Source organism: Oncorhynchus tshawytscha, linkage group LG09 (assembly GCF_018296145.1).
Source record: "Oncorhynchus tshawytscha isolate Ot180627B linkage group LG09, Otsh_v2.0, whole genome shotgun sequence".
Taxonomy (NCBI): Eukaryota; Metazoa; Chordata; class Actinopteri; order Salmoniformes; family Salmonidae; genus Oncorhynchus; species Oncorhynchus tshawytscha.
Genome location: NC_056437.1, coordinates 49,973,244 through 50,001,109, shown reverse-complemented (window position 1 = coordinate 50,001,109; position 27,866 = coordinate 49,973,244). Strand labels below are relative to the sequence as shown.

The window sequence follows — 27,866 nt, the reverse complement described above, 5'->3', positions numbered from 1 at the left end:
AATCCAGACAGAGTTAGGATATCAAACAGTTGTAATTTTTATTCACCCGTAACCGATATTCAGAATGACTGTCAGGATAATGGAAATGGGTAAAGGAGACCTTTACCTTAACCATTTGGGGCGGCAGGGTAGCCAAGTGGTTAGAGCGTTGGACTAGTAACCGGAAGGTTGCAAGTTCAAACCCCCGAGCTAACAAGGTATAAATCTGTCGTTCTGCCCCTGAACAGGCAGTTAACCCACTGTTCCTAGGCCGTCATTGAAAATAAGAATTTGTTCTTAACTGACTTGCCTGGTTAAATAAAGGTAAAATAAAAAATAAATAAAAATAAACTAGAACAACCATTTCAGTAACGGTGCAATACATCTGAACTAAACTAACTGATCGGATTAGTTTAGAAATATATGTTATTTATCTTTGTGTAGCACAAGTTTAATCAATCAATCAATGAACATGCAAAAACACAGACATTAAAAACAATCCTAAAAAAGCTACCTGCAGTAGAGCATGCTGGAAAATATGTTAATGATGGGCTCTCCACAGTGTAAAACAATAGCTCTGGTTATTAACACCAACAATTTGGGTTATTTGACACCACTGAGTGTTAACACAGAGTGAATTCAACTCCTGAATCAACACTAGAAATATAACTCTGATAAATCAACACTGGCCAATTTGCAGTGTCCATTCAACTTTGGACGTTGTGCTGTAAATGCATATAGTGTACACCAAATTAACAGAACTCACTGCAGACCAAGGCATCATGCTGAGCACAAGCATAGAAACACAGCTTTTATGTGTGTAAATAGGCAGAATCTCTCGCTCTGCTTGAGTGTGTGTGTGCATGGGGTCCCAGCTGGTCCCTTACAATGCGCCTCAGGAGAGTTCTGTTCTTGAACGTGGGGGCATGGATGTTTGTGGCCTCTCCTGAAGGGGTTAAAGGGTCACACTGCAGCAGGGGCCTTCTACTCCCCCTGCCACATGCACGCACACGTACATGCACGCACAAATACTATTTTTTCCAGGTTAAGGCTCATGTTCCCATCCTCTTTTTTTCCTTGCAGAGTGAATGACTGCATCCTGCGGGTGAATGATGCCGACGTGTCCGAGGTGTCCCACAGTAAGGCTGTGGAGGCACTGAAGGTGGCCGGCTCCATCGTCAGCCTCTACGTTCGCCGGAGGAGACCCATGCTGGAAACTGTCATTGAGATCAAACTCATCAAAGGACCAAAAGGTTGTTTTTACACTCCCTCTCATCTTTCTATCTATCTCATATTTTGGGGATTGAACTCTCAGGTAAAATGTGAAAGGTTATTACATTACACCATGTTGGACAACTTCCCTTTCCCTTTCCGTCTCAATTTTCGTCTCTCTCTTTCTCAATTTTCATCTCTCTCCGTCTCAATTTTCATCTCTCTGTCTCAATTTTCATCTCTCCATGTCTCAATCCCCCCCATCATCATCATTACTTTCTCAATATATCCCTCTGTCTGTATCTACAACTCACTTCCTTTCGCCTTGTCTTCATTTCTTTCTCTTTTGCTCAGTAAGTATCAGTGATTTTTAAGGGTAAACCAGATAACCATGCACATCCAGTATCCTTTGTTTTATTTAGTATTTTATCAGTGGGAGTTTGTACCACCCCCCCAGCCCCCACACTAAGAAATAACTTTGATGCATTATTTATATCAAAGAGATGAGTCATCACTGGGGAAAAGCTGCAGTGAATCCATGGGTGTATTCATTAGGGCACACTGTGGCAAAACGTTTTGCAAATGAAAACGTTTTCCAACAAAAAAATGTGGAATCTTAAGTTCAGGTTAGTCCCTCCCCAATTTGAGCACTTTTGGCTCCTAGTGAATACCCCAGATTGGGAGATGGATGAGGGAGGAGAGGAGATTTGGAAAGCGACATTGTGTGGTCTATAATTGATGCTGCTATTTTCTTACCCTGACTATAAGAGTCCCATGTGTTTTTCACACGTCAGTTGGCCGGTGTTGAGACAAACAAACCCATTGTAACCAATGAAACATGCTATACTTGCCGCAGAAGCAGCATATCCGTGAAGCAGCAAAAACACAAGGCTCTCTTTGCTGAATGATCTTTCTACCCTTCAAGTCTATTTTCCAGTGCTTCAGGTGTCTGTGAAGTGTACTAATATACACTCACTGGACAGTTTATTAGGTACACCCATCTAGTACCGGGTCGGACCCCTCTTTGCCTCCAGAACAGTCTGAAATCTGTGTCGGATACATTCCACATGGATGTTGGTCCATGCTGACGCGATGGCATCATGCAGTTGCTGCAGATTGGACGGCAGTATATTCATGCTGTGAACAGCCCGTTCCATCTCATCTCAAAGATGCTCTATTGGGTTGAGGTCTGGGAACTGGGCAGGCCACTCAAGTAAACTGAACTCGATGTCATGTTCCAGGCAATGTTTTTCCACACCTCAATTGTCCAGTGTTGGAGATGCCGTTCTGAGATGCCGTTTGTGGTCCACCTGGTAGCTTGCACGATTCTTGCCATTCTCCTTCGACCTCATCAACGAGCTGTTTTCGCCCACAGTACTGCCGCTGACCTGATGTTTTTGTTTGCCGCACCATTCTCGGTTAACACTAGACACTGTCGTCATGAAAAGCCCAGGAGTGATCTGTCGCGCCTGGTACCGACGACCATACAGCATTCGAAGTTGCTTAGGTCCCTCGTGTTGCCCATTCCAACGTTCAGTCGAACAGTAACTGAATGCCTGTCTGCCTGCTTTATTTAACAAGCCACGGCCATGTAACTCACTGTCTGTAGGAGCAATCCATTTTCGTGAATGGGGTGTTGTACCTAATAAACTGTTACTGAGTGTAAGTGGCTTGTGCTTGTGATCCAGAGGCCGCAGCCTGGACCGCTAGACCACACTAGGCCACAATACCTTTTTTTAACCTCCACCCCACGTCTATTTCTCCTCAGGGCTGGGCTTTAGCATCGCAGGAGGGGTGGGCAACCAGCACATCCCGGGGGACAACAGCATCTATGTAACTAAGATCATAGATGGCGGTGCAGCACAGAAGGACCAGCGCTTGCAGGTTGGAGACAGGCTGCTTATGGTAAGTTACTGCAGCTTCACTACCCATACCCTGCCCTGTCCTCATCCCCCATAGGTGGACCATACTGTACTGTCAAAGTGTTATACTGCGTAACAATCTTCATGACACATTTATTAAACATCATTCATAAGGAGTTTTGAAAATAAAATGTAGCTTTATTTATCCATTGTGCAACGAAATAGTGAGTAGTGTGTAAGAAGGTTGGGTACTGTGACAGTAAAATATAGATTTGTTGTATAATGCATAAATTAAGATCTATTCAATGGGACTTTTATTTTGAAAACTCCATATGAAGGATGTTAAATACATGTGTTATGAAGGTTATGCGGTATAATTATTTTACAGTGACACACTAATTTACTGTATAAACAGAGACCCATATATTCCCCATTGTGTGTATGAATGTGTAAATGTTTATTTGTTAAAAGGCCCTGTTTTCAGTAATATCATATCCTGCCATTGTTAAGTGTGCCAATTGAATGTGTGAAGAATATGTGTGTTAATTCAGGACTGGCTGATAGTTTAATTGTAGGCCCCTCTCACCAATTTGAGTTGATTACATTCAGGTGTACTAAGGTGAATAGGAGAGTGGCCGTGTTAAAGACGATTTATGCTCATCCCGGCGTCTGCATTCGCCGTACAGCATTTACAGCAATGCAGCATCCTTCTAAGTCAGGGCATTCTTACATCTAGCGCCCGGCAGAGCTGTTGTCAAGGAAGTGAGTTTATGTTTATAGAGGACGTACCGCCCCCACCTACCGTCAAACAATCATGTCAATGAGGAGATATATGTAGCTATACGGAGCACTCTGCATTGTTACGCAATTTGGGAAGTGCACAGCGATGCAGTATAAAGCTTGATTTGACCTCCGCAATTGGATCACACCCTCCGTACGGACCTTTTGGAAGGCATTTATGGATCAAGCATAAATGTATTTTTAGTTGGGAGTAAGGATAGAGGAGAGCATGTTTGCTAGATTTTATGCTCTTACCTGTTTTATCTTTTAATCCTAGTTTTAGCCTGTTAGCTCTTCGTCTGATTTTAACCTGTTGTTGTATCTATCTATTTATTCAAATAAATTCAATTTTTTTTGTAAAATTGTTCCTGTCTTCATGAAACCTTTTTGATGTGTACGAGGTAACGGCCAACTTTATCACAACTACAGAAATCTGTTATAGTGTTGTTATAGTGTTGTAGCAAGTGAGTTGCTTAACCACAGCTAAATTCAACTAGCTACCTTCCTGCTGCCTCCAGCTCTGGAGGATCCTGGGCTATCATAATCTGCATTTGGCAGGCTGCACTTTGCAGCACCATGTCAGTCTGGCATTAAAGGAGTGGAACATAAGGTTTAAAGAGCGACTGCCCCTTAAAAGCAACTTCTCGCTTTGAGAATGGCTTATGTGGCATCACTGTGAGTCACAAAAATAATTGACTATATAGATTGACTACAATGTACATAGGACAATATTTTAAAAGGTCAATAGCTCCACATTTCAATGACTTAACCTCAAACCAACTATAAATTATAGATATTAATTTACAAATATTGAACGTCTTTAATGCGATAACTAAAAGATATGCAACATGAAAGTATTGTCCCATTTACACTCTGCAATTTATTGACGGTCCCTAACTATTCCCTGAGATTGGCTATCGAAAGTGTATACAACTTTGCCAGAGTTGCACACCAGCCGGATGAAGCTAATTGGCAAAATAATTTAGGTAAATCTTCCCACCTGCGATCAGACACAAGGAACTCCCACATCAAACCACACCCCGAAACCAACTCACATTTGAATTCAGTCATGGCCGAAATCTCTCTCAAAACACAGTACAGATCAAATAAACAGTAGCTGCCAGGACTAATATTGGTCCAATAAAAATAGCACCCTGTTGGATTGGATAATATTGTGTTCATTTGTTTGATTCAAGTTCTATTTAAATCTGTTATGGATAGGGTATTTAATGTATTTGGGCCTTTTTAAGTGAATTACTTTGTAAAAGTGGATGATTTAATGAACCAAATCTTAAAACGAGGCCAAATCAGGAAGTGCAGTCACCCTTTAACTTTCTTACGTTATGCCTGAGATTTTCTCCATGCACACAGGTGAACAACTACACTCTGGAAGAGGTCTCCCACGAGGAGGCAGTAGCCATACTGAAGAACACGTCTGACGTTGTCTACCTGAAGGTGGGCAAGCCCACCAGTGTTTACTTATCAGATCCCTATGGGCCACCTGATATCACGCACTGTGAGTTTGTCACCTCTTTTTCACCCCTCTACCCACCCGTTTGGCCAGTTTCCCAGACACAGATGACGTTTAGACCTGGACTAAAATGCATGCTCAATGGAGGTTCTTCAATAAAAGTTCTTAGTCCAGCACTAGGCTTAGTCTGTGTCTGTGAAACCGCCTTACAGAGACGTAACTTTAGTTTGTCGTCCGAGTTGTGTACAAGAGGGCAGCATTTGAGTTACAAATGATGTGAGCAACCTCTGCTGTTGTAGACCTGGACAGTCTTCTTTCACTTCGCAAATGAATGTGTTTCATTCACACTGATGCGATATGCTTGTTCATTATCCCTGAGTTTAGATACAGAGTATTCACAAGAACGTTATGTGAGTTGGGATTGTTTCAGAGTGCATTGTGTTTGCTACGTAGTACTTATTTAACCTTTCTCCCTTGCCATGTAAACTTAAATTCCAAAACATTAGTGTGTGGGCCTCCAAACTACATTCATTTTATTGATTGATAGGTTAGTAATGTCACAAAGCTGAAGTCTGAAGTGCTGTGTACACCCTTGTTGTTTCTTTCAAGCGTTCTCTCCAGCAATGGAAAATCATATCTCTTCCGTGGGAAACAACGGCACTCTGGAATACAAGTGCAGTCTTCCCCCCATGCCCATCTCCCCCGGAAGGTACTCCCCCCTCCCAAACCAACTACTCGGGGAAGAGGACATAAACAGGTTGGATGGTTTTTCCTTCTTACGGTAATTACATCCCTTCCTACTAGACGCCAGTAGTATTACAAGTAGAGTCTCGTCACTTCACTCCACCCCGTTTTGTATGGAAACTCAAAAGCATTTCTAGATGATGTTACAAGTTGATGGAATTGATTGCTTTGGGGATTACAAGCCCCCCCCGCACCCCACTTCCTAATTCCTTTGACCCAGCTGTTTTGGTCCAATGCTGTCCTCCACTCAAGTCTATTCTTTCAACTGTGTTGTGTTGTAGCACTATGTTTGATCTGGCGGTATATTTGAGATGCATGTGAAGATATACTGAAGGGTGGCATAGTCAAGGGTGGCATAGTCAAGGGTGGCATTTCCACCTTTACGACATTTGAAGTTTTTTCCGCTTCGTCCTTTAATCTTATATGTCTGTAATAATGGACCCGACTATCGCGGCTCTGAACAATCAATTCAGCTTAAGACAACAAACTAGCTATTTCAGGGTTTCACAAAATGGTTTATTCTTTGATCTAGTTATTTTAATTTTGGAAGTTGGTCCCTTCTGTGGTATTACATCAGTAGTGGTTGCAGATGGTTTTCATTCGGTGTTTTTTCAGTGAGATGTTTTCTGCAAGGCAGTTGATTTTTCTGAGTGGGTGCTTAACCTGAAAATCTCTATCTCACTCACTCACTCACTCACTCACTCACTCACTCACTCACTCACTCACTCACTCACTCACTCACTCACTCACTCACACACTTAACATCCACATTAAAACAGCACTCCCTTTCCAAAGGAAGCAGCCTCCCTTCAAGAGGCGTCTGTCGTAGCACTGAACCACTGTCTATATTCTATAACACCCCGAGTGGAAGGACAAGTGCTGTTATGACGTGGGGTGGGGGTGGGGGGTGGGGGTGATGGAGTTTCCAATAAACTTCTACTAAAGGAGAGAAGTAGAGTGTTTGATATAGTGAATTTGCATTTACTCTGACACATGGCATACGTGTTACTCCAAGCAATACCCTACATGGGCTGTGAGTTGATTGGCTCAATGTCCAGGCAAATTCAGAGCAACAAGAAATGACTTAGCCGACCATGTGGAGAAAAGATGTTTCAAACCTGTAATCAGCTTTCCAAGTCAAGAAAGTCTAGACGATCATCACTACAAGAGAAACTAAGACCAACTGCAAGCCACTTTATTCAAATGTATCCGACCACATCAATCGAATTTGTCCCGTAACTGAAACAGAATGCATAATAGATCAGTACTAGAGTGCCAAATCATTTAAATATATCTTTTCATCTTCACATTTTTGTATAAAAAAAATGCTTAACACTTTTTTTTTAATGCAGTCTGATTCTGTCTTTATAAAGTAGTGTCCTAGTTTAAAGTTACATACCGTTGAGCATGTAATAGATGGTTTGAGATTTTTTTTAAAGCACACTGGATTTAAAAAAAAATAGCCACTGCCTCTAAAAAGCAACAGATCCCTTTGAGAAATGGCCTATGTGGCATCAATATGCGTCAAAAACAGTTATTCCAGTGTCAAAATTACAAAGTGTAAAGTGTATAGACTACAAAGTGTAAAGTGTAAAGACTACAAAGTGTAAAGTGTAAAGACTACAAAGTGTAAAGTGTAAAGACTACAAAGTGTAAAGTGTAAAGACTAAAATAGTGTAAAGTGTAAAGACTACAAAGTGTAAAGACTACAAAGTGTAAAGACTACAAAGTGTAAAGTGTAAAGACTACAAAGTGTAAATAGGATAATTTTGGCCATAAAGTCAGTCTTGTCTAAAATAGAGTTTGGAATATCCGTGCGTCACACCGGGTAAATTGCGGTTGGGTTTTGATTTGACAATGTCTATTTGCCCACTAACACGGTGTGAACAGCTGCGGTGATTGCTCTTTATCCAATAGCACGGACAGAGAGATAGACCTGCCCAGCAGCTCCCACTGTTTACATAAGACAACACGTTTGCAATGTTTTTTACTGGAGAAATACAGCACCAAGCACCTTAGTTAGATTTAAATTTACGCAAAAATGTAAACATTTATTACAGTTATCTTAGATTCATTCTGGGGATTTTGACAAAGTGAAATAGACACGGAAGCCTATCAAATGTTATTGGTCATATACACATATTTAGCAGATGTTATTGAGGGTGTAGATAAATGCCTGTGTTCCTAGCTCCAACAGGGCAGTAGTATCTAAAAATTCACAACAATACACATACATCTAAAAGTAAAATAATGCAATTAAGAAATATATAAATATTAGTACAAGGAATGTCTGAGTGGCATTGACTAAAAAACAGTAGAGTACAGTATATACATACGAAATGAAGAAAACAGCATGTAAACATTATTAAAGTGACTGGTGTTCCATTTAAAGTGATCAGTGATTCCATGTCTACAGTTGAAGTCAGAAGTTTACATACACTTAGGTTGGAGTCATTAAAACTAATTTTTCAACCACTCCACAAAATCCTTATTAACAAACTAGTGTTGGCAAGTCGGTTAGTCATTTTTCCCAAAATTTTTTACAGAAAGATTATTTCACTTATAATTCACTGTTTCACAATTCCAGTGGGTCAGAAGTTTACATACACTAAATTGACTGTGCCTTTAAACATCTTGGAAAATTCCAGAAAATTACGTCATGGCTTTAGAAGCTTCTGATAGGCTAATTGACATAATTTGATTCAATTGGAGGTGTACCTGTGGATGTATTTGCTTAACATCATGGGAAAATCAAAAGAAATCAGCCAAGACCTCAGAAAAAAATTGTAGCCCTCCACAAGTCTGGTTCGTCCTTGGGAGCAATTTCCAAACGCCTGAAGGCACCACGTTCATCTGTACATACAATAGTACACAAGTATAAACACCATGGGACCACGCAGCCGTCATACCACTCAAGAAGGAGATGCGTTCTGTCTCCTAGAGATGAACGTACTTTGGTGTGAAAAGTGCAAATCAATCCCAGAACAATAGCAAAGGACCTTGTGAAGATGCTGGAGGAAACCGGTACAAAAGTATCTATTTCCACAGTAAAACAAGTCTTATATCGACATAACCTGAAAGGCCGCTCAGAAAGGAAGAAGCCACTGCTCCAAAACTGCCATGAAAAAGCCAGACTAGCCAGACTACTTTTTGGAGAAATGTCCTCTGGTCTGATGAAAAAAAAATAGAACTGTTTGGCCATAATGACCTTCGTTATGTTTGGAGGAAAAAGGGGGAGGCATGCAAGCCGAAGAACACCATCCCAACCGTGAAGCATGTGGTGGCAGCAGCATGTTGTGGGGGTGCTTTGCTGCAGGAGGTACTAGTGCACTTCACAAAGTAGATGGCATCATGAGGGTGGCAAATTATGTGGATATATTGAAACAAAATCTCAAGACATTAGTCAGGAAGTTGAAGCTTGGTCGCAAATGGGTTTTCCAAATGGACAATGACCTCAAGCATACTTCCAAAGTTGCGGCAAAATGGCTTAAGGACAACAAGCTCAAGGTATTGGAGTGGCCATCACAAAGCCCTGACCTCAATCCCATAGAAAATTGGTGGACAAAACTGAAAAGGCGTGTGTGAGCAAGGAGGCCTACAAACCTCACTCAGTTACACCAGCTCTGTCAGGAGGAATGGGCCAAAATTTACCCAACTTAATGTGGGATGCTTGTGGAAGGTTACCCGAAATGTTTGACCAGAGTTAAACAATTTAAAGGCAATGCTTCCAAATACTAATTGAGTGTATGTAAACTTCTGACCCACTGGGAATGTGATGAAAGAAATAGAAGCTGAAATAATTATCTCTACTATTATTCTGACATTTCACATTCTTAAAATAAATTGGTGATCCTAACTGACCTAAGACAGGGAATTTTACTAGGATGAATTATCAAGAATATTGAAAAACTGAGTTCAAATGTATTTGGCTAAGGTATATGTAAACTTCTGACTTCAACTGTATGTATTACTCTTGTCCAGATGTGATAGAGCAGTGTGCAGTGCGATGGCGATTGCATCGTCTGTGGATCTCTTGAGGCGGTATGCAAATTGAATTGGTTCTTGGGTGTCAGTTAAGGTAGAGCTGATATGATCTTTATCTAGCCTCTCAAAGCACTTCACGATGACAGAAGTGAGTGCTATGGGGCGATAGTAATTTAATTCACTTACCTTTGCTTTCTTGGGTACAGGAACAATGCTGGACATCTTGAAGCAAGTGGAGACTGGGATAGGGAGAGATTGAATATGTCCGTAAACACTCCAGCCAGCTGGTCTGTGCATGCTCTGAGGACGCGGCTAGGGATACTGTCTTGACCGGTAGCCTTGCGAGGGTTAACAAGCTTAAATGTCTTACTCATGTCGGCCACAGAGAACGAGAGACAACAGTCCTTGGGAGTGGACCACGTGGGCGAAGAAGGTGTTTAGCTTGTCCGGGAGCAAGATGTCGGTGTCTACGACGTTTCTGTTTTTTCCTTTGCAATCCGAGATTGTCTATAGACCCTGCCACATGCTTCTCATGTCTGAGCCGTTGAATTGCTACTCCACTTTGTTTCTGTACTGAACTTTTGCCTGTTTGATTGCCTTACAGATGGAATAAATAATTATACTGTTTGTATTGACCATATTCCCAGTCACCTTGCCGTGGTTAAATGTGGTGGTTCACACTTTCAGTTTTGTGCGAATGCTGCCATCTATCCACGTTTTCTGGTTTGGGTAGGTTTTAATAGTCACAGTCTCAGTCACTGTCCGTGTATAGTCACAGAACTCAGTCACTGTCCGTGTATACGTCAATGCCTTTCTCAGAGGCTACCCGGAGCATTTCCCTGTCCACGTGATCAAAATAATCTTGAAGCATGGATTCTGATTGGTCAGATCAGCGTTGAATAGACCTTAGCACGGGTACTTCCTATTTGAGTTTCTGCCTATAGTATGGGATGAGCAGAATGCAGAGCAGAGTTGTGATCTGATTTGCTGAAGGGAGGGTGGGGGAGTGTCTTGTAGCCATCCTGGAAGGGAGGGTAACAATGGTCGAGACTTCTTGGGGCGTGGGAACTACAGTGTCTCATGGGGGGCAAACACTATCCAAACGTGAAGAATAGGTCAGGAGAAACACCTCCAAGACTGAAATCTATTTTTTCTAATGAGCAACAGATAAACCCACGTGTCAATCAGCATGTTCAGTGGCTCTTTAATTCAGAGGGTGGCCTGATAGTTAACAGGGTTGGGGTCAATTAAAATTGAAGTCAGTCAAATCAGGAAGTGATTTGAATTAAGCCTTTTTTAAATGATTGAATAGGTATTTCAGTTTACTTCCTGAATTTACACGGTTAGTTTTAATTGAAGTCAAATTTACTAGCTAAACATTGGAGATGGCTCCGTACTGTATGGCTGCCTTCTTGCAAGCTCAAACCCAACTTTGCCATTTTGTGCTTCTAACAGACTAGTCAAAGCTCAAACCAAGTTTATTCACCCACTGGGTCAAACAGCTGAAAAGACAAAGACATGTTCCCACCAGCACAAGTATTTATACTCTCCTATTAGGCGGAGTGTCCTCCTTCCACATCTAGACGGCCAATACATCTCTGTTGCTAGGCAGGAACTCAGGCGGTGTGTGTTGTTAGGTTCTAATTTTCAGAGTAAATAACGCACGGACACTAGAGAAGCTTAACCAAGTTGAATTCTTCCCAAAGGGTCGACACAGCTGTATTCAGATAAAGACATGTTCCCACCACCACGAGTGTGTGTATATATATATATATATACATATATATATACTCCACTTTAGACACTCCTCCTTCTCTCCTTACATCTTATTGTTCGACAGGAAGACAAAGTGATACAGTATTAAACCGTTCTGTCTCCCTTCAGCTGACCTGACCTCAACCCCCTTGATGTCTAATCCAAAGCACTCCACCCGTTTCACTTATAGCGCTCCTGTGACTTCCTCCCATCCACCCAGCACATTCCAAAACCATCTGTCTCCTACAGATAACCATTCACTTCTGATGTGACCTCCATTCTCTACCACCCCTCAGACACTAGAGTATTACTTCTGATCGATCGTGTCTCTAGTGTAGCAACATTCAAAGTTGAACCCAGAATCCAACCGTGTGTAATATAACTGCTCCTTGTCACTTCGTCTGATCTGACCTCGGCCCACATTCCTCATTCCTCCCTAATCCACTGCTATCTAACTTTATCAGTGACTGCGATCAGACTGGTACCCTTTGGCCCACTCCATAAGACCCATGAGATTTAACAATAACATTATACATGTAAAGTAGTTCTAGTATAGTAGCATGAATAAGTATATATTTCAAGCTAGAATCCAGCAGTGCCAACATAGCTATATGGAACATCCAAATAGTTTTTTGCCTTAGATGAAATTAATCACAATTTTTAGTTTTGGTTCATGTTTGAGATCTCTCCCTTGGGGATTCATTGATCTTGGTACTATAAAGGGCCTAATGCAGTGCTTTTCTCCACTTTTTTTTGTTCATGTATAAAGTCATCTTTTGTTCACAGAGTTTTGAAAAAAAAATTTAAACACCAAAATTGTTGACAGGAAATATAGCATTACCAGAATCTGTAAATTAATGGGAAATTCATTCGACAACAATTTTGATAACCTCCATTGCTGACACGTGTAGTGCCATCACTAGTTGTGAGTGATTCGTGCTTTTTGAAATTGGTTTTGTTTTAGTTCGATCATTAAAAAATAATCACGGTTTTCAATTTTGGTTGATTTATTTTACGTTAAAAGCACTATGCATTATGTGGTTTGAATGCTGGAACACAGAATAAAATAATGAAAGTCCAATGATGACAGTGAATGGTAGTGCTTATCACTTATCAACCATCATTTATTCACATTACTTTACTTTAAAAACATTTTTCAGTTGTGTATTGTACTTGTTTTATTTTATTATTCCATTCAGTCATCTCACAAAATCTCTATTTTAGTAGTTCTTCAGAGTAAATAAGGCATACTTGTATGCCTGCTGAATACCAGCTATCAATCACTTAGATCATGTATTTTCAGGTAGAGATACCTCGCAAAGTAACTGCTCTCTCCCACTCAATCACACATTCTTCTGTCACATTCTCTGTGTCAGCCTAATGTAGCAGGTGAAAAAAAACACACAGACTGGACAAGTAGATGCGCAATGGATTGTGGTCTTTGTAGTCAATTACCACTTTCTGCGCTATGTAGAATATTGGCCTGTTGGAAACTACAACTCCTTACTACATTGCACAGTTCGGGCTTGATCTAATTTATCTAGAGAAACTGTGTAATGTGCGCAATGAAATAGTCAATTAGTTGTTTTAAAAAATGAAAAATAAAATACATTAAAGTACAACTTAAGTATTTTTTGGGGGTATCTGTACTTTACCATTTAAATGTTTTACATTTTTTACTTCACTACATTCCTAAAGAGAATTATGTACTTTTTACTCCATACATTTTCCCTGACACCCAAAAGTACTCGTTACATTTTGAATGCTTAGCAGGACAGAAAATGGTCCAATTCGCACACTTATCAAGAGAACATCCCTGGTCATCCCTACTGCCTCTCATCTGGCGGACTCACTAAACACAAATGCTTTGTTTTTAAATGATTTCTGTGTGTTGAAGTGTGACCCTGGCTATCCGTAAATAAAACCAAAACAAGAAAATTGCTTAATATAAGGAATGTTTTATTATTCATACTTTTACTTTTGATACTTAAGTATATTTTAGCAATTACATTTACTTTTTATGCTTAAGTATATTTTAGCAATTACATTTACTTTTTATGCTTAAGTATATTTAACACCAATTTTTTAAAACTTTTACTCAGGTAGTATTTTACTGGGTGACTTGCACTTTTACTTGAGTCATTTTCTATTAAGGTATCTTTCATTGAGTACTTTTCCACCACTGCCTACAATTCGGTAAAATAGCTCAGCACTAACCATCACATACTGTACAAAGGTGTTATAAAATAACCAAATAAGTCCATTTACACCTCACAGACAAAGTTATCGCAGTATAAATCTATAAATTGCCTCGTTGGCTAAATGGGATTTATTATTATTATTATAAGTCTGTCCTCAATGCCCAGGTAGGCACTCTGTAAGGTAGACACACAAGGACTTGCTGATTCAGTCGCTGCAAATAGTAACGACAGGTCACGCCTGCTGTCTGCCAAATCCTTCTGTGTTTCTGTCAGACCAATTGGGGAGATGTGTAGCTGACAGAAACTGAGCACGCGTTTGGCCCTGAATGGCTGCCAATCTGTGTGCCTCTGCAGCTGACAGCATGCTTGGCTGGCTTTGATACTGTGACACGGCTCAACAAATGTAGGACGTCCCAAATGGCACCTTATTCCTTACATAGGGCACTTTTGACCAGAGCCCGGGAATAGGGTGCCATTTGGGATGTGGGATGCAGCCGTAATTAAATGAGCCCCCAGCAGGAGAAAGCACCCCTCAGGACAGACTATCTATTCAGACAGGAATAGCATGAAATGAGTGGGGAGACAGAGAGGGAGATGTAGAATAGCATTGGGGCTGTGATTCATAGCCATGCTGGGGTGGTGTATACAGTGAGCTCCAAAAGTATTAGGACAGTAACAAATGTTTTGGCTCTGTACTACAGCACTTTGCTTTTGAAATAGTACAATTGCTATGATGTTAAAGTGCAGACTGTCAACTTTATATTGAGGGTATTTTCATCCGTATCAGGTGAACCATTTAGAAATTACACCAGTTTTTTTCATAGTCCCTCCCATTTTAGGGGACTAAAAGTATTGGAACAAATTCACTTACTGTATATGCTGTGGGGAAGTGTGAGGGCCTTCTGGGCCTTCAAAGAAAGCATAAGGATTTAAAAAAAATATATATATATATTTTTTCTTTCTTCTATTTCATTTTACAATAATTTGTATGATCTTCTGATTTAATCTCTTCAGTTTGTATTGGAAATAAGGGTTTTCTTTGGTGGTCTCTGGGTTTAACCTCATAATCATTGTATAATTTTGAAATCTAAAGACGTGGAATACAGAGCCAAAACAACAAGAACATTTGTCACTGTCCCAATACTTTTGGAGCTCACTGTATGTGCTGCAGGCTGCGGAGATACCCGCAAGACCAGCCTCAGCCATGGGATATCGGATCTCAACTGCATCTACAGTCAGTGTCTGTCACGCCCTGACCCTAGAGATCCTTTTTATTCTCTATTTTGGTTAGGTCAGGGTGTGACATGGGTGGGTAGTCTAGTTTTTTTATTTCTATGTTGGCCTGGTATGGTTCCCAATCAGAGGCAGCAGTTGTCTCTGATTGGGGATCATATTTAGGCAGCCTTTTCCCACTGGGTTTTTGTGGGATCTTGTTTTTGTGTAGCTGCCTGTGAGCAGCCCAGAACGTTACGTTTAATTTTCTTCTGTATTGTTTTTGGTGAGTTTCATATTTATTAAACATGTGGAACTCTAAGTACGCTGCGCCTTGGTCCATTCATTCAGACGATCGTGACAGTGTCACTATCTCTGCTCTGTTTAAATTAGATTAGACAAACAATACTTGAAATAACAGTTTGTTAACGTAAAGCACAACATGCAATCTACTTGTGGCCTACAAAGACGGCGAATGGGCCTCAAATGTATGGGTCTGTGATACATTAGACATTTAAGTTGATGTTTGATTTCAATATTTCACTAAAGCTGGCTACAGAAGCAGCTGAAGAGTGGTCGTAGTCAGTTTAACTGTGGCTTTAAGGCACCTTACTCTTTTTTTAACCTTTATTTAACTAGGCAAGTCAGTTAAGAACAAATTTTTATTTTCAATGACGGCCTAGGAACAGTGGGTTAACTGCCTGTTCAGGGGCAGAACGACAGATTTGTACCTTGTCAGCTCGGGGATATGAACTCATGACACATGAGGCAATTAAAAACAATGAGCTGCTGCACCTGAATGGGTAAAAACCATGAGGCTGTGGAGACTTGCTGCTTGGTGCTCTTTAATAAGAGGGGTAGTCTATGGACTGGGAAAAATGGGGATTATGGCCACCATTCGGTAAATGGAAAATAATAAATTAATAAAGAATTAATTTATAGTGGGGCTTACTTTTCCCATCAAGGCACCCTTCATTGTGTCTTGAGTGTCTTGATAGGAATTATACAAGAAGAAGCTAGCTGGGAGCTGTGATCGGATCGTATTTCATCAATTAGACTCAGAGAAGTGAGCTTAGAGAGTGCAGGAGCGTAGCAGCAGGAGGAGAGCGAGATCTGGGTCTGTGCTGTACTGCGGCATGCTCAGAGCTGTGGCCAAGTAGAGGCATCACGAGCCTGGGCCATGCGACACGAAGTGGGGGTAGTAGGGGGTGGGGTGGTGAGGGAGCGTAGTACGGGGAGAGATAGAAAGTGGGCCACTGAGCAGGGCAGGGCTTATATCCATCCACACTGGTTTCATCGGCAGGAGCAAAAAGAATGGCTAATGTAGCCCTGCAACCAATGGAGCATCACACACGTTCACACTTATACACTGTGAATGATATGTGCACGTCTGTACACACCACAACAACTTTCTTAATAGTACTGCACATAAAGTGTATTAGAAAATATAAACGGCACACACATTTGTCCATTATATAAATGCTCACATAATGGACAGATACTGCGCACAAATCGTTACTTATTTCAACTTAAGGTGCTATTTGTTTTAAAATGTATCTAACCTTTATTTAACTAGACAAATCGGTTAAGAACAAATTCTTATTTACCTTTATTTAACTAGGCAAGTCAGTTAAGAACAAATTCTTATTTTCAATGACGGCCTAGGAACAGTGGGTTAACTGCCTGTTCAGGGGCAGAACGACAGATTTGTACCTTGTCAGCTTGGGGATTTGAACATGAAACCTTTTGGTTACTAGTCCAACGCTCTAACCACTAGGCTACCCTGACGGCCTACCAACAAGTAAAAGGCCTCCTGCGGGGACAGGGGCCTGGGATTTAAAAAAAAAAACAATACTATACAAATATAGGACAAATCACACATCACAACAAGGGAGACAACACTACATAGAGACCAAAGACAACAAGGCAGCATCACATGACAACACAACATGGCAGCAGCAAAACATGGTACAACTTTAACTTTAGCCTGCAGCTTTGATATTTGCTGAGAGAAAGATAGTTCACCATCTAGCTATACTCCCAAGTACTTGTAGCTCTAAACCCTCAGAGGTAGTAATCACACCTGTGGGAGGAGGGGCATTCTCCTTACCAAACCACATGACATTTGTTTTGGAGGTGTTCAGAACAAGGTTAAGGGTAGAGAAAGCTTGGGACACTAAGAAAGCTTTGTTGTAGAGCGTTTAACACTAAATCCAGGTAGGGGCCAGCTGAGTATAAGACTGTATCATCTGCATATAAATGGATGAGAGAGCTTCCTACAGCCTGAGCAATGTTGTTGATGTAAATTGAGAAGAGTGTGGGGCCTAGGATCGAGCCTTGGGTTAGTCCCTTGGTGACAGGCAGTGGCTGAGACAGCAGATTTTCTGACTTAATACACTGCACTCTTTGAGAGAGGTAGTTAGCAAACCAGCCCAAAGACCCCTCAGAGACACCAATACACCAAGTTTAAGGATCTCCCACAGGAATGGAATGGTCTACAGTATCAAAAGCTTTGGCCACATCAATAAAAATACCAGCACAATATTGCTTAGAATCAAGGGCAATGGTGACATCATTGAGGACCTTTAAGGTTGCAGTGACACATCCATAACCTGAGCGGAAACCAGATTGCATACCCGAGAGAATACTATAGACATCAAGAAAGCCAGTCAGTTGATTATTGACAAGTTTTTCCAACACTTTTGATTAACAGGGCAAAATAGAAATAGCCTATAACAGTTAGGATCAGCTCAATCTCCCCCTTTAAATAAAGGACAAACCGTGGCTGTCTTCCAAGCAAAGGTAACCTCCCCAGAAAGGAGAGACAGGTTAAAAAGGTCACAGATAGGCTTGGCGATGATAGGGGCAGTAACCTTAAAGAAGAAAGGGTCTAGTTTTTGGGTCAAGTTTAAGGAGCTCCTTTAGCACCTCAGATTCAGTGACTGCCTTCAGGCATGCACAAGCATCTTCGACAGAAGGGATCAAGCTGATTCTATACCATTTTACAGAGGCCAGGTCATGAAGGAAGGCCTGCTCATTGAAGTTTTTCAGCAAGGGTCTATGGCAAACCAGGACAGGTCGTTTCACTGAGCAGCCATTATGAACACAGGCTGTAAAACAGTGGTCACTAAGGTCATTACAGAAAACACTAGACTGGTACCTATCAGGATTATTTGTGAGGATAAAGTTGAGGAGAGTAGCCTTTTCTGGGTGTTTGGAGTCATACCTTGTGGGATTGGTAATAATCTGAGAAAGATTTAGGGAGTCCCATTGTATTAGGACTTGGTCAGGTGGTTTAAGCATGTCCCAGTTTAGGTCACCAAACAGGACAAATTCAGACTTAGTGTAAGGGGCCAGGAGAGAGCTTAGGACAGGTAGGGTACAGGCCGGTGCTGATGGTGGACGATAACACCCAGCAACAGTCAACAAAGAGGTATTTGAAAGTTGAATGCTTAAAACCAGCAAATCAAATTGTTTGGGAACAGACTTGGTGGAGACAACCGAGCATTGAAGGTGATCCTTGGTAAAGATTGCCACTCCACCACCTTTGGAAGATCTGTCTTGCCGAAAAAGATTATAACAAGAAAAGTTAACATCAGTATTCAAAACATTCTTCCTTAACCACGTCTCAGTAATAACAAACACATCTGGATTGGAGCTGTGAACCCACACTTTCAGTTTATCCATTTTAGGTAATACGCTTATACGAGAGCAGAAATCAGTGAAACAGATATCAGAGCACAAGTCAGAATTGGGGCTAGCAACAGTAGATGGGCCAGGGTGTACATGCATATTTACAAATGTCATCAACAGTAATAGAATCAGGGCATGGCAGAGAACAGGGAGAGCTCTGCACTGCTGATTTATGACATCTGAATGTGCATTAGATGGCAACAAGATCATATTGTACAGCAATTTCATCAGGTAACAACAATACAAAGCCAGCGAGAGGTGGTTAGAATAGGATGGGAGGCTAAAAGTCTATGTAACCAATAGAGAGTCAGAGTCCCGAGTGTGGGAACAAACATAGTCTGTCCCACGGTTGGGTAATTGAGCCATATCAATAATGAACCTTTGGCAATGAGGACTTTGTAATTTTAGAAATGCATTATGGTGGTCCCGTTTGTAGTCTCTATTGTAAGGAATTTATTTCTTTATCAAACATTTCTCCCTGATCAAACACTTTGTGTCATCCTCTGTAGCATGCGTCCAACTGTTTGTTGTGTCAAAGACAAAGAACACATATGCATGCTCTGTCTTCGTTTGGCTTTTATGCTAAATGCATACAAAGTATATTGTAAATATAAAGCTATTAGTATTCGTAATTCTAATTAATAAAACCATGTCAATTCTGATCCTTTTTGCAGTTTTCCTTCGTATTGCCACTCTGATTCTGACTCTGTTATTGCACTTCCTTTGTTGGTCTCATCTCTTCCCCTATCAGAAATGCCTCAATAGATGACGGAGAGGGTCACAGGTTTGATTCGCAGCACTTCCAGTTGAGGTGAGACATTTCAAAATGACTGCTGACCCTCATGTTTGACCCTCATGTTTGTCCTCCCATTCCATCTGTGATACATCTTTGTCCTCATTTTATCCTCTAATGCAAGACAGAGTGTGCAGTGGGTAACATACATACACGTGTGCAAAAGAATTGTGCAAACAAAGTACAAAAATGACCAATAAACTTCACTGTAATCTGTCAGTGTGATTTAATTTGAGTTAAAAAAAAGAGGGATTATGGCATTTAGAGGCATTATTTATGTTTTGTTCAGTTTCCTAAGCTCAAGTATATAAAAAAAGTAATTCATGTGTGCTGTCTGAATATGGATCCCTGTTACAGTTCTCATATCAGTTTCCTTTCAAAGCGGCCTCTTTTTGCCCTAAGCGGGCTTTAGTGATGTAAGTAAGTAGCCGGAGTGGCTCATAGGCTCCTGCACCCATCTCCTGTTCCTGTAGCAGCTTTATGTATAGGTACACCCCCTGAACAGGACGCTAGTCTATTGCAATGCCTTACCCTCAACCTATATCCTTAATGCTGAGTGCCAAGCAGAGATGCTTTGGGTCCCCTTTTTTTTGTCTTTGGTATGACTCCCAACCTTCCAATCTCAGGGCGGACACTAACCACAAGGCCACTTTAGTGATGTACATACTCGGAATGCGCATTGACAATATCGATGATAAAAATAAATAAATAAATGACGCTTAAAGATTTTCAGATTGTTCAGTAATGAATATAGATTTTAGTTCCCGCATATGTTGTCACTGGTTACCACCCCATACTGATGGTAGTAGGCTTTCCTTTACTGGTACTATCATGGTGCAAATCACTTTGTTTCATACTAAAAAACAAGTTTGACCTTTTTTTGCTTATAGTCAAAGACAAAGCAGATGGAAAACTCACTGGAGCGGTAATGTTAGCTTGGCGTGTAGTGAAGTTGAAACTTGAAACTAGTGAAGTGGAAGTCTGCAGTAGGGCTCTCTGTGCCGACAGCATGGAGAGGGGGGATTGAGTGCTGATATTTTTGTGGAATCCAAATTCTAAATGAAAAAAAGACATGTAACAGTAGGTGTTTTGCATGTAAAACAACAAAAGCCTGAGTGCACATGTAAATGCTTTATAAACCAAGGTTAAATTCTCCCTTTTCCACTCCCATAACATAGGTGTTATTTGTCTATTCTGTTCTGTGTCTCTCTGTCCCTCTGTTCTGTTCTGTTCTGTCTCTGTCTCCTCCTACTTTCTGTACTAACCACTCTCTCTGCTCTATTCTCCTACCCCCAGGCCTCCTGAGCCAGTTTACAGCACTGTGAACAAACTGTGTGACAAAACACCTTCTCCCCGCTGCTATTCCCCCATGGAGTGTGACAAAAGCCTCCTCCACTCCATACCCTTCCCTCACTATCACTTAGGCCTGCTCCCTGACTCCGAGATCACCAGGTATTCTACCCGCTGCATGGCATAGCTTTGCATTGTATTGCAGGGCATGGCATGCCCCCTACTCTCTTCATATCCTCACACACACTCACTCGTTCCCAAAGGATCTCACTCTTCTAAGCCTTGCATGCCTCTCCTACCTGTCTATCCACGCCCCCTACTCTCTTCCTATCCTCACTTTCTCACTCGTTTCCAGAGGGTCTCACTCTTCTAAGCCTTGCATGCCTCTCCTACCTGTCTATCCACGCCCCCTACTCTCTTCCTATCCTCACTTTCTCACTCGTTTCCAGAGGGTCTCGCTCTTCTAAACCTGCATGCCTCTCCTCCCATCGGCTCCCTCTCACTCCAGGGGGTCTGATCTAGTCCAAACCTGCTGGCCTTATCTTTCGCAAACACATTTGGACCCCCCCCTGAAGACGGGCAGTGTTGTTATAAGTGAATGAAACACATTTGGACCCCCTGAAGACGGGCAGTGTTGTTATAAGTGAATGAAACACATTTGGACCCCCCTGAAGACGGGCAGTGTTGTTATAAGTGAATGAAACACATTTGGACCCCCCTGAAGACGGGCAGTGTTGTTATAAGTGAATGAAACACATTTGGACCCCCCTGAAGACGGGCAGTGTTGTTATAAGTGAATGAAACACATTTGGACCCCCCTGAAGACGGGCAGTGTTGTTATAAGTGAATGAAACACATTTGGACCCCCTGAAGACGGGCAGTGTTGTTATAAGTGAATGAAACACATTTGGACGGGCAGTGTTGTTATAAGTGAATGAAACCCCCTGAAGACGGGCAGTGTTGTTATAAGTGAATGAAACACATTTGGACCCCCTGAAGACGGGCAGTGTTGTTATAAGTGAATGAAACACATTTGGACCCCCCTGAAGACGGGCAGTGTTGTTATAAGTGAATGAAACACATTTGGACCCCCCTGAAGACGGGCAGTGTTGTTATAAGTGAATGAAACACATTTGGACCCCCCTGAAGACGGGCAGTGTTGTTATAAATGAATGAAACACATTTGGACCCCCCTGAAGACGGGCAGTGTTGTTATAAGTGAATGAAACACATTTGGACCCCCCTGAAGACGGGCAGTGTTGTTATAAGTGAATGAAACACATCTGGACCCCCCTGAAGACGGGCAGTGTTGTTATAAATGAATGAAACACATTTGGACCCCCCCCTGAAGACGGGCAGTGTTGTTATAAGTGAATGAAACACATTTGGACCCCCTCCCCCCTGAAGACGGGCAGTGTTGTTATAAGTGAATGAAACACATTTGGACCCCCCTCCCCCTGAAGACGGGCAGTGTTGTTATAAGTGAATGAAACACATTTGGACCCCCCTCCCCCTGAAGACGGGCAGTGTTGTTATAAGTGAATGAAACACATTTGGACCCCCCTCCCCCTGAAGACGGGCAGTGTTGTTATAAGTGAATGAAACACATTTGGACCCCCCTGAAGACGGGCAGTGTTGTTATAAGTGAATGTGTTTTCTCCAAAAGTGTCAGGGTATTAGGTAAATGTGGTTTTAAAAGTGGTATGTTGAAGCCTATAGCAGCTACTCAGACACACTCAAACACAATCAAGCGCACTTGACGCACCAGATGCTTTTACACTTTTTCTGAAGCCGGGGGTCAGTGTGATCGCAACGTGAAGGGGCCAGATGTGATTTCACTGGTCATATATATTAGATATATTGTCAAGCAATCTGAGATTTTGTATATCTCTTTCTTAGCTCTCCCTGAACACATTATAATTGAACCCTCAAGCACTATTTCCCTTCGGGATCAGGATGGCCTCCACCCTTCGTTAAGTTTTGCTTGTTTGTTTAGAATGTCAATGATCTGCATTATGTTATGAAAACTAAAGTAGTTCCTAATTGGCCTCCGTGGGAGTTATTATACAAATAATAATACAAATAAGAATATAGATATTACATCAACAAGAACAGCAGTAGACTCTTTTTGCATCAATTGAAAAATAAGTATCGAGGTGCTATTTTATATGATAATGATCAAGATTCCGTTAGTGGTAAGCATACAATAGTTTGTCTTTTATTGATTGTTTGCTCTTTTTCCTAGTAACAGCACTTTGCCATCTTTATCTCGTTTGTGCGGGGCTTATTTATTATTTCAGCTTGTTTATCATTTCTGCATGAGCAACGTATCTGTGCGTACAATCAACAGAGCTGGGGTGTGATTGGGAACCATGAATAAGGCATGAGGTGTTAAAGTGCCTGCTATTCGGACCAGATTAGTTCAACTGTGCGTCATCCATATTGTTGAAGTTGGACCAGGCTAATGCAATGTGAACAGAGGACAAGATGCATTGAACGTTAAGGCATTTAAAAGGATCACTTTGCTAAAACAACAAAAAAAACGTCTTTAGTATTTTGTTCATTAGTCCACTGTTGATACGGTCTCCAAAAATGGTGCATGTCAGCAGTAAAGTTTAGAGAGAGCACTTTCAGTAAAAAAAAAGTGTGATGTGTTTTTCATCATATAATGCATTTATCATCATCATCACTTGTAGCTTTTTACTGAAAGTTTTGAAAACGTAACTGCTGACAAGAATAAGTTTGTGAGACCATATCAACAGTGGATTAATGAACAAAATATTTAAAAAATATGTTTTTGAGTCAAGTGATCATTTCAGTCTGATGCTACATTTGGGATGCCGTGTTGCTCCTTAACAGAGGAAAGGCAGACAAAGTTGCTCTGGCTAGTGGGTCAGCACCAGCCATGAGACTGGGCACTTGGCAAACCCTGCCGTCCAGCATCATTACGTGGAGTCCCTTGACTACTTTAATATTTGAATGAATTGGCCTGCTGTTAACCATGCAGGTCATTGCAGAGCTTGCTAGATCAGGATTAAGGATATGGTGTTGTGCGCATGTGACAGCAATGCTGGGCAGTTTCACAAAGGACAGGTGGAGGAGGGTTTGTTTTGTATTAGGTCAAAATCAAACTTACAAGGGATCTTTCAAACTGCGCTGACAATTATGAAGACAGTCAATGTAGTTATTTGACAATGGTTTAAATTCAGATGGAGTAGTCTGCTGTTTTGTTTGCTGTTGAAGAGTCTTCCAGTTGAAGCACACTACCGCAGGTCTTTACCACTGTCTGGTCATGTGGATAAAACAAAGATATGATTTTATAAATCAGATGATTGTTTTTTTCCCAACTATTTGTCAGGATATTGCTTCACTTGGTTTCAGTCTGTGCCATTTGTATCATACCACACAAATGCTTTTGGCCTGAAATGACAAATACGGATGGAATGATCTTCATAGATTCGCTCTGGATGTGCCGACTGAAATTGAATACATTTCGATGACTTTCCCTATGCTTGATGTGTCAAACACTGGTTACTGAGATGCATAAGAGAGCCATTAAATGTGGTATTCAATAAGCCTTTATTGATTGCTCAAGTGTAGCTGACATAATGTATCGATGTACTGTAGGGTGAAGCTGCCCTTAGATGCTGACCTTGGGTCAGTTTGGCATTTTCCTCACTAATAGATATAGTTTAGGTTAGGGGAAGGGAACCTGATTCTAGATCTCTAACTATGGGAAACTTCACCCCGGAGCCCAGAATTTATTAGTCCATTTGACCTTAATAATAATGTTTTTATGAGATATTTTTATGTTTTAATAAGGAGCCTTAGCTACCGTCTCCTTTTACAAAGACTTAGAATATTAGAACATATTATTATTTAATCATTTTTTTTGTTAAAGGGGAATGTTTTGTCTAATTACTCATTGGTAGGCATGAATACTTCTTTGTCTGGACCCTAATTAACTAGAAGGCAGTGTGTTTCCAGTGAGTACGTCCCAAATCGCACCCTATTCCCTATACAGTGCACTACTTTTGACAAGGGCCTATAGGGCGCTGGTCAAAAGTACTACCCTATGTAGGAAAGAAGGTGCGCGTTTGGATTGCCTCATCTCCGTTTCAATTTGCATTCCCTCTGTTGTGAGCCGAATGCACTGCCTCTTCCATTCTCGTAATCCAGTTCCAACCTAAGAACGCTGTGGCGACTTCTCAGAGGGAGCAGAGAATAATCAAACTGTCTCTTTAAAACCTACTCTAGAATGCAACAGTGTGTGCAGTTCCAAGCATTTCTCAAAGGATTTGGTTTTCGTCACTCATTCTGCTGTAAATTGAGTAAGTTGAGTGAGAAAACACAAGTACTTAGAACATCTGGACATGGTCATGTTCTGTGTACAGTCAAATCAAATCAAATTTATTTGTCACATACACACATGGTTAGCAGATGTTAATGCGAGTGTAGCGAAATGCTTGTGCTTCTAGTTCCGACAATGCAGTAATAACCAACGAGTAATCTAACGAACAATTCCAAAATTACTACCTTATACACACAAGTGTAAAGGGATAAAGAATATGTACATAAAGATATATGAATGAGTGATGGTACAGAGCGGCATAGGCAAGATGCAGTAGATGGTATTGAGTACAGTATATACATATGAGATGAGTAATGTAGGGTATGTAAACAAAGTGGCATAGTTTAAAGTGGCTAGTGATACATGTATTACATAAAGATGCAGTAGATGATATGAGATGAATAATGTAGGGTATGTAAACATTATATTAGGTAGCATTGTTTAAAGTGGCTAGTGATATATTATACATCAATTCCCATTATTAAAGTGGCTGGAGTTGAGTCAGTGTGTTGGCAGCAGTGTTGTTTTTGCTATAACAACTCGAATGGAAATCACGCAACGTTATTTTGACCAGCGTTGACATCGCTTTGCAGAATAAAATAGTCACACTTATGCAGAGCAGGAAGGCACTCGTGGTTATAATTCGTTATATTCTTCAAGAAACAATGTGTAAATATGAAGAATTGAAATGACCATTGAACAGATTCTTGGACCTCCACATAAAAAAAATGAAATTCTAGTTGAACCCCTCATGCCTTGTGCTAGCTTGCTCCACAACATAACTGATTACTACCTAATGCTCACCGACTGTGGCTCTCACTCTCTCAATTCAATGGGAATTATTGGCATGGGAAATGTATTGTATTGCCAAAGCAAGTGGAATAGATAATACACAAAGGTGAAATAACCAATCAGAACAGTAAACGTTACACTCACAAAAATTTCTAAAGAATAGAGACACTTCAAACATTATATTATGGCTGTTTACAGTGTTTATAACAATATGCAAATAGTAGAAGTACAAAAGGGAAAATAAATAAACATGGGTTGTAATTTACATTTCTCGCTCTCTCGCACTCTCGCTCGCAGAAAATGAGTGGCTGTGGGTGGATGCTGATAGATGAAGCCCACCCGCAGTCAATAGCAATAATTCAATTTCTAAACTGTGTTGTGCACACTCATTATGCGATTGCTGTAAATTGAGTTATATATCTGTCAGAATTTATATTTTCACTTGTTGCACAAAGGTTATACAGAATATCAGACCAATTAACATTCGTTAACTTTTGCAGGAAGGTTGAAAATAAACGTTTTCTGGACATATGAAATGTTGAAGCAAAGCACATATGCAGTAGATATGCTCTGTAACCTACCCAGCAGTCTATCCAAAATGGCGGTTTGCTTCTCACTTTCATAGCATTCTCCTTACGACATTTTCAGATTTTAACACTTAAATATCAAAGGGATGCATGAGTACAAAGATTCTGGGAGAGCCTAACGAAAGGTGACATGAAATAATGAGGCAAGAAGAGAGAGGCACTTCATGGAGCATGCTTAATGCATAGGCGGAATTGGTTGTCTGAGCTTACCCAGAGAGAGGTGGAATTCACAACGAATTTTCTGTTTTCTCATTCGCCCACATGATTACGGTGAGATGCCTGTGGTTGCCTTGGTGCCGCAAATACTAAATTAGCTATTGCTGGTGTGCTGAATAGATTTTACAGAACCATGTTAGCATTAGCATTTTGACTGTAGGCCACATCCCTGTGTCCTAGCCTAGAATGGCCTCTGGTGGGCCTCCAGCTACCTGACCGTTCCTCTCTCCATATCAATGTGTTTCAGCTGTCTGTGTTGCTGTCACAGGGGGTGCCTTTGGGGACACTGGGAGGGCAAGGGCCCACTCGAATGATTTATTAACAACCCTGGCTTAAATACCATGTGTATTCTCACAGAAGCATAATGTAATCAGGGTCGTATTCACTAGAAACCAAATGGAAGAAAACAGCCGAAACAGGAAGGACTACCTGAACTTGTCCAATAACAATCTCTGATTTGAATGCATCTCAATCGCCTTTTAAAAGGGTGCGTCTACCGTGCCCTTTTCCTCCCGTGCACCACACCAATGGAACTCCCTTCCAGATAGTCTCCAAGCTGTTCAGACTGTTGGATCTTTTAAAGCAGTCCTTAAGACTCATCTCTATCAACAGGCCTATCCTTCCTCCCAGACTTTGATTGTTGCTTTCATGATATGGTCAGATATATTTGTTTATTTAAAAAAAATAACTATATGTCTATTTTATTCACTTTGAGATTGTTCTTGTATATTGAAAATCACTTTACAAATGTAATACATGTAGTATTATTATTAATGAGAGTGGTGAAGGCAGCTTGTCATTCCTAGCAACCGGGTCAACCATGCTCATTGTCTCTCAAATCATTAAGAACACCTGCTCTTTCCATGACATAGACTGACCAGGTGAATCCGGGTGAAAGCTATGATCCCTTATTGACATCCACTTCAAATCAGTGTAGATGAAGG

General features: G+C 41.0%; 1 protein-coding gene across 23 annotated transcripts in view; it reads left to right on the top strand.

Annotated features, from left to right (window-relative positions):
- LOC112259143 (disks large homolog 2) overlaps positions 1-27,866 on the top strand; it is a 196,949-nt gene that overhangs the window by 131,832 nt on the left and 37,251 nt on the right. For 15 of the 23 annotated variants that reach the window (XR_006084103.1, XM_042326993.1, XM_042326985.1 and 12 more), the window contains 6 exons: positions 1,063-1,232; positions 2,960-3,096; positions 5,205-5,349; positions 5,914-6,085; positions 19,645-19,704; positions 20,983-21,138. Coding sequence is in view for 22 of the 23 variants with exons in the window: in XM_042326993.1 (XP_042182927.1) it covers positions 1,063-1,232; positions 2,960-3,096; positions 5,205-5,349; positions 5,914-6,085; positions 19,645-19,704; positions 20,983-21,138 (840 nt within the window). In the remaining variant the exon portion in view is untranslated. The remainder of the gene's footprint in view (positions 1-1,062; positions 1,233-2,959; positions 3,097-5,204; positions 5,350-5,913; positions 6,086-19,644; positions 19,705-20,982; positions 21,139-27,866) is intronic. The other 8 variants (XM_042327005.1, XM_042326998.1, XM_042327000.1 and 5 more) reach the window with 4 other exon arrangements.